General features: G+C 48.6%; 1 protein-coding gene across 2 annotated transcripts in view; it reads right to left on the bottom strand.

Moving 5' to 3' along the window:
• Positions 1–211: 211 nt before the first annotated feature.
• The window catches only part of LOC135522453 (teashirt homolog 1-like), a 41,316-nt gene continuing 26,664 nt past the window's right edge, over positions 212–14,863 (bottom strand). For both annotated transcript variants that reach the window (XM_064948724.1, XM_064948723.1), the window contains exon 3: positions 212–5,016. In XM_064948724.1, the coding sequence (XP_064804796.1) occupies positions 1,517–5,016 (3,500 nt within the window). In that variant the 3' untranslated portion in view covers positions 212–1,516. The remainder of the gene's footprint in view (positions 5,017–14,863) is intronic.

The following is a 14,863-nucleotide window of genomic DNA, read 5'->3' as shown; positions in this document are numbered from 1 at the left end:
AATTTTATGTCATATGTTATAATATAATGTTGCACCTTATATAACCTTGTAAAACACAGAAATGTTGTGCAAGGTGAGTATTTAGTTACAGTATTTGGTTAGTATTTCTTCACCAGAAAACAGTAACCACAGAGAATTATCGAACTGAGCCCCAGTCTTTTCACTGTGTCTATGTACTTCCATGCAAAACAAACACACAATCACAAATCCATGACTGTTAACAAGAACTGCGTTGAGATTTATTTTACAATTGAGGGAAAAAAAACTAAATGAAAACAAACTAATCGGTGCTAGAAATATTTTTTTTTTTTACAATATCATCGATAAAACATTGAAATGTATAGTCATTGTGCATCGCTTAATTCCTTTTCACACCATATCATGCATCAAATTGGATGCAAGTATAATTCAAATTATTTCTGTAAACCAAGCCAAAGAAGCTAAATTCTTATTTCTTAAAAAATGACATTTTTGTGAATCTACAGTATATATCTATATACACATTTTTTTAATTTTTTTTTTTTAATATAAAATGACGATATAAAAGTTAAAGAATGCACACACCTTTTAAGTACAAATAATGTTGAGCTATTGCAAATGGCCAGATATGTCTTATGGAGTATGACATTTCACTGTGAGTCATTTACATGTAAAGGACTGTTCTTTTAAATGGTTGAATTCAAAGCGGCAATTTTTTTTTAAAGGAGCTTGTAACAAACCATACAATTGGAAAATTATTATAAGTGATACTTCACATTAAAAAAAATGTTTTTTTGAGCAAACTTGCATACTGTACGGCCATTCATTTTCACTGACTGATATGTAACCAGAAGCAGCATTTCAATTACTCTGAATGTTTACATTATCTGTTTTGTTTTGTAATACACTGACAGATTTCTGAGCAGGCCATTCTTTAGCAAAGATGTTGCAGTGTGACAAGAACCGAGAGAAGAAAATAATTTATCTTTCAAATTAAAACAGATTTTGGACAAAATGCAGAATATCTTAAAACATGTTCTCTTTACAAATAAAATGTTAAACGTCTATAAGGTGCTACGTCAGTCTTTCAAGGGGTTCTTCCATTCTTTTGGTGTGAACAATGAATGTTCAACTTCTTCATATCAAGTATTGTACAGTTTTCTTTTCCCCCTAATTCATTTTCTGGTCGCCACTTTAGTCACCATTGAAACAGTAGTCGTTTTTTGTTGTCATGAAAAGATAAAAAAACAACTTGTATTTAACCTTGGTTCACTAAAATACATGCACAGATCAGACAAATAGCATATAAATACATTACAAAATAAGTGTTAAAAAAAGCTTGGCAAAAAAAAATCAAATAAGACATGGTCCAGTCAGGCAGTATCACAACCAAAAATAAGACTGATTCTGGCGGCTCAGTTCGGCCCAGTGCAGTAACTGTGAACAATGTTATCTTAGTGCAATGAAATTCTGGTCAGTTACACAGCCGTCTTTCTGTCTGTTTATCTGTCTCTTCCCTCAGCTCCAGACCTCTCTACTACTTCTCCAGTTTCTCAAGAGCAGTGACGAACACCAGGTGATCTTCTGGTGACTTGCCATGGGTCTTGCTGAGGTGCAGTTTGACTGCGTGCTTGCTGACGAATGTCCGATTGCAAAGCCTGCACTGGTAAACTGAGCCAGTGTCGTCGTCTGGTGAGGTCAGGGATGCCAGGGTGCTGCCAAAAGTCATTTTGTCTGTGATCACCTTGGAGGCAGCCTGCTGCTCCCGTAGGTGCTCATTGGACAGCTTGGACAGGTCCTTCAAGCTGAAGCCCAGGTGAGACTCCAGGTGGCCGATGTAGGCGGACGCAGTCCTGAACTGCGAGGCACAGTCACCGCAGAGGAACACAGGCTGGCAGGAGTCCATGTTCTTCAGGAACTTGGTCCCGCCAGTCCGCCGGAGTTGGTACTTGACGTTGGCCAGCCAGTGAGAGATGGTGGTCATGGAGAGGCCTGTGAACTTGCAGATGTGAACCCGCTCTTGGGGGCCGAGGTCCGTCATGGCGTAGCGGCCCTCCGGGGTCTCCCGCAGGCTAGAGCAGAACTGAGCCTGGAGGATGAGGAGGTGCTGGGGGTTCCAGTTGGACTGCCGCCCTTTCCTCTTCTGGACCGGGGAGAGGTCCTCCAGAGCATCCTCGAATGCACTGCCGTCTGCGTCCGACTTCTCTGAGATGGATGACGGGGCGGAGGACTTGGGTGTCAGCCTGCCTGTAAGGTTCTTCACCATGTCTGATATGTCCATCAAAGCATTCTCTCTCAGAGGAGAAGAAATGTCAGACAGAGACAGGCTTGACATTATGGGTTTGTTACCATTTATGCTGCTGTTACTGTTGATGACAGTGCTGCTGTTGCTGTTGCTGTTGTTGTTGTTGTTGCTGTTGCTGTTTTTGGACTTCCTCAGGTCCATAGGCTGGTCGTTGTTCTCGTACTGATAGTAGCGGTTGATGGGCTCGGCTTGCTTGGCTTGAGTCTGGTTGAAGGCCGGTTTCTCCATCACGCTGTTGCTGATCTTGTAGAGCATGGCCAGCGGGTCGCCCGCGGGGCTGACGGGCTTGGAGGCCTTGCCCAGGTGGTTGTTCATGATTGACTGAAGTGCGCTGAGGGGGTTGATGAAAGGCCTCTCTGGTGAGTGATCGGTGATGATGCCCAAGCTGTTGGTGCCGTTGGTGATGGGTGACTGGCGAGTCTCTGGGCCGTTCTTTGAATGGCTGTGGTGGTTGTCTACCAGGCTCTCTTTGGGCTCCTTTTTGCAGACCATCTCCGACTCTAAATTTCCAGGGCTGCTGTTCCTCACGAGGGGCTTCCCGACAGTGAGGTCATTGGGCCCTGATTGGTGGTCCCTCTGCTCTTTCAGTACAGGAGACGGCGACGTGATGGAGGATGAATGCCTGTGGCGGTCCAAGCTGACCATCTTCTCCTCTTTCTCTTTCTTCACAGCAGCAGCAACAGCTTTCCTTGTGACCTTCTCCACCAGCTCTTCCATGGCAGTAACATTGCTCCTGAGAGAGGGCGGAGATGCAGGGCTCCTGGGGGAGTGGCTCACTGAGCCTGAGTCCTGGTTCACCAGGCCGCGGAGCCCGCTGTTGAACACCGGCTGGATCTGCACACTCTGGACCGAGGAGTGCAGTGCTGCATGTTTCATATGGCCCTGGAGCTGGTAAGCAGCGTGGATGCTGGGGTAGCCACCACCCCACTGGGGCGTGCCCGTCTGGGCCTTGCTGATGGCACTGGACACAGTGTTCTCCAGGGACTTGAGGATGTCCAAACCTCCTTTAGGAGCCTCCTCCAGGTCCTCCTCTGTCAGATATTTATACGATCCAGCATTCACCTCAGTCTTCTCACCTGGCTCTTCCTTCTCCTCTTTGATCTTTTTCTCCCTGGGTTCACTTGCCTCCATCCTCTCGTCTTCCGGTTCTCTCTTTTCGTCAGAGCCGCAGGAGAGTGCAGGGGAGACAGGCTGAGATTTGACGCTGGGGACGGGAAGCCTTGTGGTGGTGGGTGGCAGAGGGATGGATTGGATCTTCTCCTCCACCACTGAGTCAAACACTAGCTGCTTGCCCTTTTTTGAGGCGGAGTTGGTGACCTTGAGGAAGTGGCCTGTGACCATCATGTGGGCAGTCAGCTGCTGCAGTGTATCGTGGGAGCTCCCGCACTCCATACACTTCAGGATCTGGGCCTTGCGAGCCTCAAACTGCCAAGTGTAGCTGGCACCGTTCTGATAGCCGTAGCGGTTGTTGGGTGTGACATAGGGGTTTGTCGTGGACTTGGGGTCTTTTCCAACGTCCCCTTGAGGCATGTGGCCACCGCTACCATGGACAGAGTCTGGGGAGCATGGGGATACCAGGGCGTCCTGGAGGGCTCTTTTTTTGGCAGAGGGCATCAGTTTAGTGGCCAGGGCTGGCACTGGTTCTTTGAGGGGCACTTTCTGGTAATGCTTGGTCTTGATCATGTGGACGCTCAGGTCCTGCAGAGACTCGAAGGAGTGGCCGCAGTACATGCACTTGAGCACCTTCTGAGCGTCCTCTTTGCCCTCCATCTCCATCAGGGAGCGCTTGCGGGGCTTGGACCAGCGCTTGCCCCGCTCTTCCTCCTTGTCCTTGTTGTCGTCACGGTAGTGGCCCGACTCGTTCATGTGGACCGTGAGCCCCACCAGCGTGTCGTAGGCGCCGCTGCAGTCTTTGCAGCGGAACTTGCTGGCGCCGGTGAAGACTGAGCCGTAGAGCTTGTTGTTCTGGCGGTAGAGCTGCACCGTGCTGAACAGGCTGGGCTCAGGCAGCAGTTGGTAAGGGGTATGCTGGAAGGTCTTAGCCAAGGCTGCCTGGTGCCAGTCATAGGCCACAGCCCCACCGTTACTAGCACCGCCACCGTTACTAGCGCCGCCACCGCCACTGCTGGTGCCACTGTTGCTACTGATGGAGGTAGCCACGGTGCCGTTAGAGCTGCCACTGCCACTGCTTGCTTGGTGGTTGGCGGTGGCAGTACTCCTTCTCCCATTGTGGGGGTGGCTGCTAGCATTGCTGTTCTCACTGTGGTTGTTGTTGTGTGTGGTGGTAGTGGTGGGGCTGGTGGCGGTGGGGATGGGGATGGCGCCAGCAGTAGCAGGCGTGGCTTTCATGATGTCCATGGCAATGCTGGACCAAGAGGCATCTGAGATCAGGTTTGCATAGACAGCTTTCATCTGAGCCAAGCTGTCCCTCAGTGAGAGGCCATTGTTCGGTCCAGAGGGGAGGGGGGCTTCCTCCCTCTCATGGCCATCCCTGGAGGAGGTGCTCTTGTAGTCTGTGAGCCGGTCACTGGCATCGCTGAGCGGGGAGCCGTAGCCAGCGTCTGGGTTGGTGCCGTTACTGAGTGGAGAGGCCCGGTAGCTGGGCGGCTGGCCTCCATCCTCTTCCTCGTTGCAAAGGTACGCAGTGTCCTCCCCGTTCAGTGACAGCCCGTCATCCTGCAGGTGTTCCTCGTCGACTGCTCCAGCCTTAAACTCGTCCTCTGGTGAGTAAGCTGGAAGAGAAAAGGGAAAAAGGAGGTCAGCAAAGTGAAATAAAAGACTTACAATTCACTAACAGGACCACTGACAAAACATAGTGATGAATAGTCTGTGGCAGGAAATATCGGCTTTTATCTGTCTCTCTGTGTGTGTGTGTGTGTGTGTGTGTGTGTGTGTGTGTGTGTGTGTGTGCTCACGTGTATGTCTTTGAGTGTCAGTGAGTCTTTCTTAACTCCCTATTTCATTGCCCATGACTGCTGTTCCCTAGGATATCGCTAACTGCTTGGCCTTGTTAGCCAGCTGCTTGACTCTCCTCCTTTCCTTTTCCCCCATGCCTTATCTCTAACCCCCCCCCCCCCACACACACACACACACACACACAGTGAACTTCACTTTCTTTAGTCATTCACGTGGTGAGCTTACGCAACCGATCAGGAGGGAGGGAAACAAAACAATCATTCTGGGATGTTGCATCTCCTTAACCCACACTCATGTGCCAAAGGCCACTCTCGTGGAGTTAATAAATAAAATGATATTAAATACCAGACAGTACTGTCAAGTCATTTCTACAATGTCAAATAGGGGAGTGACACTCCTTGACTGTCTCTGTTATGTTAGACAGCTTATTGAGAGGTGGAAGTGGATATGAGTCATACTATACATTGTGATCTATATTCTTTTCCTCTACACATACCGTGTGTAAACAACTTAGCATCAAAAACACGGGATGAAACTAAAGAACGTACAGGACAGCATAATGTAACAGGTACGAGAGAGAGAGAGAGAGAGAGAGCAAGGGAAAGAGAGAGATAGAGAGAGAGAGCAAGGGAGAGAGAAAGAGAGAGATAGAGAGAGAGAGCAAGGGAGAGAGAAAGAGAGAGACAGCAAGGGAAAGAGAGAGAGAGAGAGAGAGAGCAAGGGAAAGAGAGAGAGAGAGAGAGAGAGAGAGCAAGGGAGAGAGAACGAGAGAGATAGAGAGAGAGAGCAAGGGAGAGAGAAAGAGAGAGAGACAGCAAGGGAAAGAGAGAGAGAGAGAGCAAGGGAAAGAGAGAGAGAGACAGCAAGGGAAAGAGAGAGATAGAGAGAGAGCAAGGGAAAGAGAGAGAGAGAGAGAGAGAGAAAGGGAGAGAGAAAGAGAGAGAGAGAGCAAGGGAACGAGAGAGAGAGCAAGGGAAAAGAGAGAGAGAGAGAGAGAGCAAGGGAGAGAGAAAGAGAGAGCAAGGGAAAGAGAGAGAGAGCAAGGGAGAGAGAGAGAGAAAGGGAAAGAATATGGGAAATATTGTGAGTGAGTCTGCGAGAAAATAGAACGTAGGAGAGGCAGGAGAGAGCTGGTGAGCATTAAAGCCAGGGAGAGGTGGGGGGGGGGGGGGCAGAGTAAAGAAGAGGTGGAGAGAGGGAGAGACGGAGCAAGGGAGGGGAGACAGGAAAGTCGGCCCCCTCAGTTCTCCCTTTATCTCCTTCCTCCGTGGTGAGATGTGTGTCCCAGATGCCAGCATCAGTCTCTCCTGATGAAACAGATGTGCTGTCAGCTTCAAACAGCACGCTAACCTGTCATATCATAATCTAAGTGGACATAATACCTGATATATGTACACTGGCACCATTTACTGCTGCCTGAGAGGAGACGGGAGGGGAAAAAAGGCGAGCAGCTGCATATGGAAGTGTGTGCGTGCGTGTGTGTGCACGTGCGTGTTTGTGTGTGTGCCTGCATTGGTGTGTGCCATTCGCATGTTCTCATACATGTACGTTTTAACGCGGTAGCTTTCGAACATAAAGGACCTACCGTTGTCTATAGGTTGGTATTTTCTGTCTATGACTGATATGCCCTTCTCTCCAAAACGAGCCACATACTGTATCCTGCTCATTCTCTTGATTCCTGACAGGATTTGGAGGGAAGCGAGCGCAGCACAGGAGAGCCTGGCTGTGTTTCAATCCCACTGACAGACAGAAGCTGAGACAGTTCCTAAAACTCTGAAAATCCCTAACACAGCAGATTAGCATTAGCTATCTACTGTACAAACTCTAACTGTAAGACGTTTCCCCGGTATTATGGCAGCCTTCCCCTCACCAACGGCCAACCTGTGCTTGAAAAGAAAGAGGACGATGAAATCATACAGTAAAACAGGCGATTCAGTCGTCACTCGCCTCTGATCAGTTCCAGTGAACTCATGTGAATAACTATGTCCACAACATCGGTGCCAAAAACGGCATTTTGGCAGCCCCGCAAATCTACGGAATGAAAGGGGGAATGGAACGGAGGAACAATATCTGTGAGTGAATGGCGAAGTACAGGCCGAGGCAGGGAGGGGTTAGGGGCAGGGAATGGTGAACGACAGGACGTGAAGGAGACCCTTTGACGATAACTGTCAATCAATGCTTATCCCCTCGTGTTGTCATGGAAACAACAAAGAGAGGGAAATCAAAGCCTGCAGACAAAAGAACGGTTTAAAACATCTGTAAAATCACAGGTTGGAAAGTGGAAGGCTTCAGAAACCATAAATATGGGATCTTATGATGAAACCCATCTAAGAATTAGGCCTAGGTAGAGAATTGCGAAACATAAAATCTATATCTTTTGACTGATTAAATCGCAATCAGACGACAACTCCTCCCCCTCCGTAAAAAAAAAACTAAACGGAAATAGGACAGCCATATCCGTTCAGCAAATTCATGAAACCCGATCGAACACAACGACTCAAAGTGTCCTAGACCTAGACACACATATGAGGGGAGACGGGAGCGAGGGGAGGGGTTTGGCGTGCTGTCCCCGGTGGTTTAGCTTGCCGAGCGGGTGATGGCTGTGAGCGGGGCCATCTGCACGGCCGTAAAGGCGCCTGTCACTTCTGCTCCAGGACGCCTCGCCGTCAAAGGGACAGGTGGTGGTGCGGCCAGGATGTGTCCCGAGTCCTGTGCTGTCACAAACGTCCGGGATCAAGCCACGCCATGTCACCGCAACACACACACACACTAAACGCCACGCCATTTCTGGGCACCACACACGCACACATACTAAACGTTAGCAACACCACGGAAGATCTACATTGTTTTTGAAAAAAAGGTGTTAGTGGACAGTCCATCTATATTATGTGCAACAAACTACACTATCAGTAACTGATACCAAACAAAGTAATCCCTAGTTTCTGTTAAACCGTTACCAAACAAAGTAATCCCTAGTTTCTGTTCAACCGTTACCAAACAAAGTAAATTCTAGTTTCTGTTTAACCGTTACCAAACAAAGTAATCCCTAGTTTCTGTTTAACCGTTACCAAACAAAGTAATCCCTAGTTTCTGTTTAACCGTTACCAAACAAAGTAATCCCTAGTTTCTGTTTAACCGTTACCAAACAAAGTAATCCCTAGTTTGTTTAACTGTTACCAAACAAAGTAATCCCTAGTTTCTGTTTAACCGTTACCAAACAAAGTAATCCCTAGTTTCTGTTTAACCGTTACCAAACAAAGTAATCCTTATTTTCTGTTTAACCGCTACCAAACAAAGTAATCCCTATTTTCTGTTTAACCGTTACCAAACAAAGTAATCCCTAGTTTCTGTTTAACCGTTACCAAACAAAGTAATCCCTAGTTTCTGTTTAACTGTTACCAAACAAAGTAATCCCTATTTTCTGTTTAACCGTTACCAAACAAAGTAATCCCTAGTTTCGTCTCACGTTAGGGGGTTTCAGATGTGTGTAGTCTTGTTGGAGAGTAGACCGACAGAGAGACACGGGGGTCTAGATGGTGTTATGATTAATGGGTCTGGGATGACTGTGTTCCTTTTCACTCTGTACTGTCTCAACATAATTTTAGGGCTGGAGGTGTAACACACACACACACACACACACACACACACACACACACACACACACACACACACACACACACACAGCTGTTTCATTTGATTTGGGGAATGATAACAACTGAAATGGAATCACATGTGTATCAGCGCTTTAGCAGAGAGTAGGCTCAGCGTCATATCATTTCTTCTCAAACTTTGGCATCTTGGTCTGGCCCTTCCATTTTGTGTTTTTGTTGTCTTTCCGAAATCTGCTAGTTGTTAAATGAATTCATCTCTGTGTCAGGCTGGCGATGCCTCACCATTTGGCCGTAGTCAAACCCAAACAAAACGGATAAGAAAAACAGAAAGGCGATGAAACGAGAGGGAGAGAGAGAGGGAGAGAACCAGTCGGGTACTCCGGTTCTCTGACCCCCATTTCCCAACACCCCTCCTATTTCCTTACACACATTTCTCTATTTATCTGATGTGATTTTGGGAAGAGGGGTGCAATCACCACAGTCATTTGCACCACTAATGTCCAATCCTGGCCCCCTTCACTCATGTGATTTAGGCTGGAGTTGGAGTGGGCGAGTGGGGGTATGGGGAGCTGGGAGGGAGGTGGGGGCCAGGGGCCATTTAGCCCACGCTCTAATGGGAAACTGGCAGTCTTATTCCTTCCCCTACATTCTGTTTGTCACCCCGCTCCTCCATTACGGTCCTCTCAGCCCTGATGGCTTTGGACAGAAGCTGATCAAAAAGCCATCGCTTGACCTACGCGCCGTGGCGGCCCGACGAGACGACTCGCGCCAGCCAGAGAGAGAGAGAGAGGGATGAGTGTGTGTGAAGGGGATGAGGGGCGGGGGCGATAGCTCCTCGGACCGGGACAAGAGGGGATGCGGTTGTAAATAAAATGACATTATTATTTATTCTGTCCCGTCATGTAGAAAACCCAATTATGGTAATGTCTGCTGCCGGCCCGCCGTGTCAGAGAGATGGAGAGCAGACAGAGAGCATGCTGGGTTGTGGATTCCTCTGGAGCGGCTAACGTGAGAGAGCAGTGGCCTGCCTGCGTGTCGGTCTGCCCACCGAGGCCCTCCACTCATCTACGCCACCGGACGGTACACTCTTTAGAATAAAGGGTTCCAAAATGGGTCCTTCGGCTGTCCCCATAGGATAACTCTTTTTGGTTCCAGGTGGAACTATTCTGGGTGACATGTAGAATCCGCTGGGGAAAAGGTTCCATGTGAAACCCAATAGGGTTCTACATGGACTCAAAAGGGTTCTTCCTGAAACCAAAAAAAGGTTCTTCAAAGTGTTCTCCTTTGGGGACAGCCGAATAACTTTTTTTAGGTTCTAGATCGCACCTTTTTGTAGGCACAGGGGTACACAACAGCAGACCGGAATCTGGGCCTGCCACCCTCCACTTCCCACTTCACACTCTCCATGATACAGTTGATTGTTTACAGGACCGTATAGAGTAGGCTACATGCACTATAGATGTGTAAGAAGAAAACGGATACCTACTGTAAGTGTCTGGGGTTTAGCGCCACCAGACGGACCATCTTACCTAAATTAAGAGGTAAAAAGTATTTGTAAAATATAGAGAAATCAAAATATATAGGATAATTATCCATTTCTGTAATACATGATTTGTTTCCCTTGCATCGTTTTCCTAAATCCTAATATCTAGTCTGGAGATGTGAGTGATATAGGTCCTCAAATAATTCCCCTCACTGCCACCCCCACCACTTTCCACCTCCTTTCCTTTCCCTACCCTATCCTCCCTCCCCTGCTCTCCCTCCCCACACTGGTCCAACCACTGACGTTAGCCCCTCCCTCCCTCCCCTGCTCTCCCTCCCCACACTGGTCCAACCACCGACGTCAGCCCCTCCCTCCCCACACTGGTCCAACCACCGACGTCAGGCCCTCCCTCCCTCCCCACACTGGTCCAACCACCGACGTCAGCCCCTCCCTCCCTCCCTCTCCCCTCCCTCCCCACACTGGTCCAACCACTGACGTCAGCCCCTCCCTCCATCCCTCTCCCCCTCCCTCCCTCCCTCCCCACACTGGTCCAACCACCGACGTCAGCCCCTCCCTCCCTCCATCCCTCTCCCCCTCCCTCCCTCCCCACACTGGTCCAACCACCGACGTCAGCCCCTCCCTCCCTCTCCCCCTCCCTCCCCACACTGGTCCAACCACCGACGTCAGCCCCACCCGAGGGGAAAAATACAGCATATGGTCAAGCACCTACAGAGCCTTAAATAACTGCTGCGCCACATTCCAGCTCACCGTACCGATTCATCTTCACTCATTTGAGAAAACCTCCGACCGGAGCAGAGTGTAGCGGTGGCCACACACACACACACTATTCCTGTAGACAGAGCCGGAGCGCGTGTGTGTGTGTGTGGACATGTTTAACAATACTTGTGGGGACCGGAAGTCCCCACAATGACAGTAAACAAACCAACATTTTACATTTTGCCAGTCCCCACAAGGAAAAAAGCCATTTGTCAGGGATTTAGGGTTGGGTTAGAATTAGTGTTAGGGTTAGGGTTAGGTAAAGGGAATACCTAGTCAGTTGCACAACTGAATGCGTTCAACTGAAACGTGTCTTCTGCATTTAAATCAAACCCCTCTGAATCAGAGAGGTGCGGGGAGCTGTTGTTAGAATTAGGGTTAGGGGTTAAAGGGCTAAGGTTCGGGGTTAATGAAAATAGGATTTTGAATGGGTATCGATTGTGTGTGTCCACAAAGTTGGTGGTGGGTGGGGGGGGTTGACAGCTGATCTACACACAACTCGCAAGGCATAGTTACAGTTACTGTAATGTGGTCTCTAACCTTTAATATTTTTGTTAGCTTAAGTGTTAGCCAAGGGTGACAAGTGGGGCGATGAAGTCATGTCAGCGGAGTGTCTTCCGGATTCTTTTCCTATTCCCTGACTTCACTACGGCACAAAATACAGCACGAATTACAATTATTATTCTTGAGATTCGAATGTGAGATTACGATGGGAAACAGTGTTGGGCAGTAACAGCTCTTACATGACAAATCTAGAGGGACATCGAGAAGAAAACTACTGCCTGGCAGACAGGTAGCACCGTTCTGTGTGAAGGTTTAGACATATTGAATGAGAGGAAGGGGAGGTGTGCATGTACTGTATGTGTGTGTAGATACAAGAGGTAGGGTGTGTGTGTGTGTGTGTGTGTGTGTGTATTCTTGGCTTGTTTCTCTGAAATTATCTTTGAGTCGGATATTAATAGACCTGGCTCTATAAATAAAACGGAAGCACCACACACAGACACACAGACACACACACACAGACACACAGACACACACACACAGACACACAGACACACACACACCTTTTTTCTGCACCATGCATTCTTGTACACTAACCCACACACCCAGACATTTATTTAGCAACATGTTTGTTGGTTCTTCTGTCTGATTGTAAAGAGGGGGGGGGGGGGGGTGTAAAAACGAGTGGATGTTTTGAGCGGCTGAGTTGAGTGAATGCACTTGGTGTAGCACAGCTGGGCTGAACGCGCCGTGGGATCAATAGAGTGAACCAGCAGGGATCGATCGCAATTCATCTCGCTTTTAAAAAAATAACATTTTCATTCTCACCCACACACACACTGAGCATGTTACTAGCTAGTTAGGAGAGGGGGCAAAACATGTGGGTTCATCCACATATAGGCGTGCATGCAAACACACACACACACACATACACTGAGCATGTTACTAGTTTGTTAGGAGATGGGGCAAAACATGTGGGTTCATGCACGTATAGGCGTGCATGCAAACACACACACACACACACACACACACACACACACACACACACACACACACACACACACACACACACACACACACACACACACACACACACACACAGTCCAACCTGAGTAGCTGAACTAAAGCGATGCACGCACACAGAGGTTCAATAAAACAATATGGAATGTATTTATTTTGATTGGGCATATCAGCTCATCCCCGTCGTCTCCTTTGCATAACAAGCCCTGTATAATTAAACCATAAATTTCAACGCGTCCGTTTAATTACCAGAGACAATGTCAGGAGGCAGGAGAGTAAACAAGTGCCTTTGAAGTGAGTTAAAAAACCGCTCCAACACAGATGCTGTTCATTTTAGGTGGGATGCTGTTTTATATGAAAATGTAATGTTCAAAAGAATGTGTGTGTGTGTGTGTGTGTGTGTGTGTGTGTGTGTGTGTGTGTGTGTGTGTGTGTGGGTATGTGTGTTTTGTATTTTTTTTTGGTACTTCTCCAGGAATGCTTGGAAAGTAGTAGGCTGGTGAGGTAGTGGGTACAGGTACCAGGGGTATGGCGTGTTAGTGTCTGTGCGTGTGTGTGTGCCCGGACATGGCTGATGTGTGTGTGTATGTGTGTGTGTATTACCCGGCAGTGTGTGCATTATGTGTGTGTGTGTTCCCTGACCAAACACAATGGGCTGAGGGTATAATAATTGATTGGGGCCCCCGCCTCCTTGTCCAGGGTGACCATGACAACGGACGACAGGGGGACAGACATGACAGTGGCTGGGACGGTCGAGTGGACGCTTCAGGTCAATGTCAACACACACTCGCCGCTTCCAGCAGCTTAGCTAATTACACAGCGGCCCTTAAGGCCACTTACAACAGGTTAGCTAATTAACAAACAACTGATTACAAATGAACAGAGAGGTGTTCTTCATCTCCCACCCCACAACGCGATGACGAACACTAACCGCTTGTAATTAGTTTTGGGTAAAGGGAGGGGTGGAGAGGGCAGGATTGTGTGTGTATGTTGGTGCTGTTTCGGTAAAGGGACCGCATCTATGTGTCAAACTAACAACAACACTGTCATGATGTAGTTGCCACTTTGTGAAAAGTTCAACGGTCCAGCCACAGTTAACCCAGTCTGCGTACCTTCCTATTAGCATAGTGAGTGCCATCGAAATAACATTGGGGTTGAGGGGTAACACAACTCACAGGCCCGAACGGCCATAAGGCTCCGAGTCGCACCTGTCGACAGTTATAAAATCCTTTCTCTCTCCCTCCGCCCTAATTTTCACGGCCCCTAAAACATCCGCTCACTCGCAAGGCCCCAAACGTCCATCTGCCCAAATAAATCCCTTTTTAAAACGTACCCTCCCCACCACCACCACACACTGGCACACACGTCACCTGTGCCTTTTAAGCTGCCCCAGTCCCCCCCACCTCCTCCCCTTGAACTCTTCCCTCAAATTCCACCTGCCCCCTTTCAACATCAATACCCCTTCCTCTCTCTCGCCACAAAGGAACCTGTGACTTTAAATCTCCGTGTCAGGCCCAGCCCGACAATCCAGCAAGCCCAACTTCACCTGAGCACCCCCCCCCCCTCCCCTCGACAAGACAACAGAGCGGCCCAGAAAACAGCCCAGCCAGCCGCAGCTGTCTCCATCGCCTAGCAACGGCGAGCCTGATAGATGACCCCAACGATGGATAATTACCGTAAATCACAAGAGCTCAGACACTAAAGGGGAGAGCAGGGGGAGAGAGAGAGAGAGAGAGAGAGAGAGAGAGAGAGAGAGAGAGAGAGAGAGAGAGAGAGAGAGAGAGAGAGCAAAAAGGATAATAAAGGAGGGGTGGAACTGGTCATGCACTAATGCACCTTGATGAGCTCAGACCCCCCCCTCCTCCACCCAAACACACACACCAAAACACAGGAACACAGAGGCAGTAGCCTTGTCGCTGTAATCCGACACCCCATTCCCCGCCTCCCTGCAGAGGCGCTTGTCTGTCAGAGATTCACATCAATACACAGAGGCGCCAATCAAAGGCCAGACAGAGCAGCCCAGAACATTGAGAAAAAACAAAAAGACAACTGGATTGAGGAGAAATATGACCAAAAGTCCAAAACATAAAAGTTTCACAGAGAACTGCCCAAAGCACAGTTTACTACCTAAAATGGTTCAGCCTTTTTTACTAGTCGTACAAACTGTCCCTTCTCTCTCCCTCCTACTTCACTCATCCCTCCCTCTCTCCCACTGCATCCCCTCCCCCCATTCCAGATATTTGATCTGGCTCTGCGTGTGATAGATTGACA

This window comes from Oncorhynchus masou, chromosome 30 (genome assembly GCF_036934945.1).
Source record: "Oncorhynchus masou masou isolate Uvic2021 chromosome 30, UVic_Omas_1.1, whole genome shotgun sequence".
NCBI classification, from domain to species: Eukaryota; Metazoa; Chordata; class Actinopteri; order Salmoniformes; family Salmonidae; genus Oncorhynchus; species Oncorhynchus masou.
This window is presented reverse-complemented; position numbering and strand designations above follow the sequence as displayed.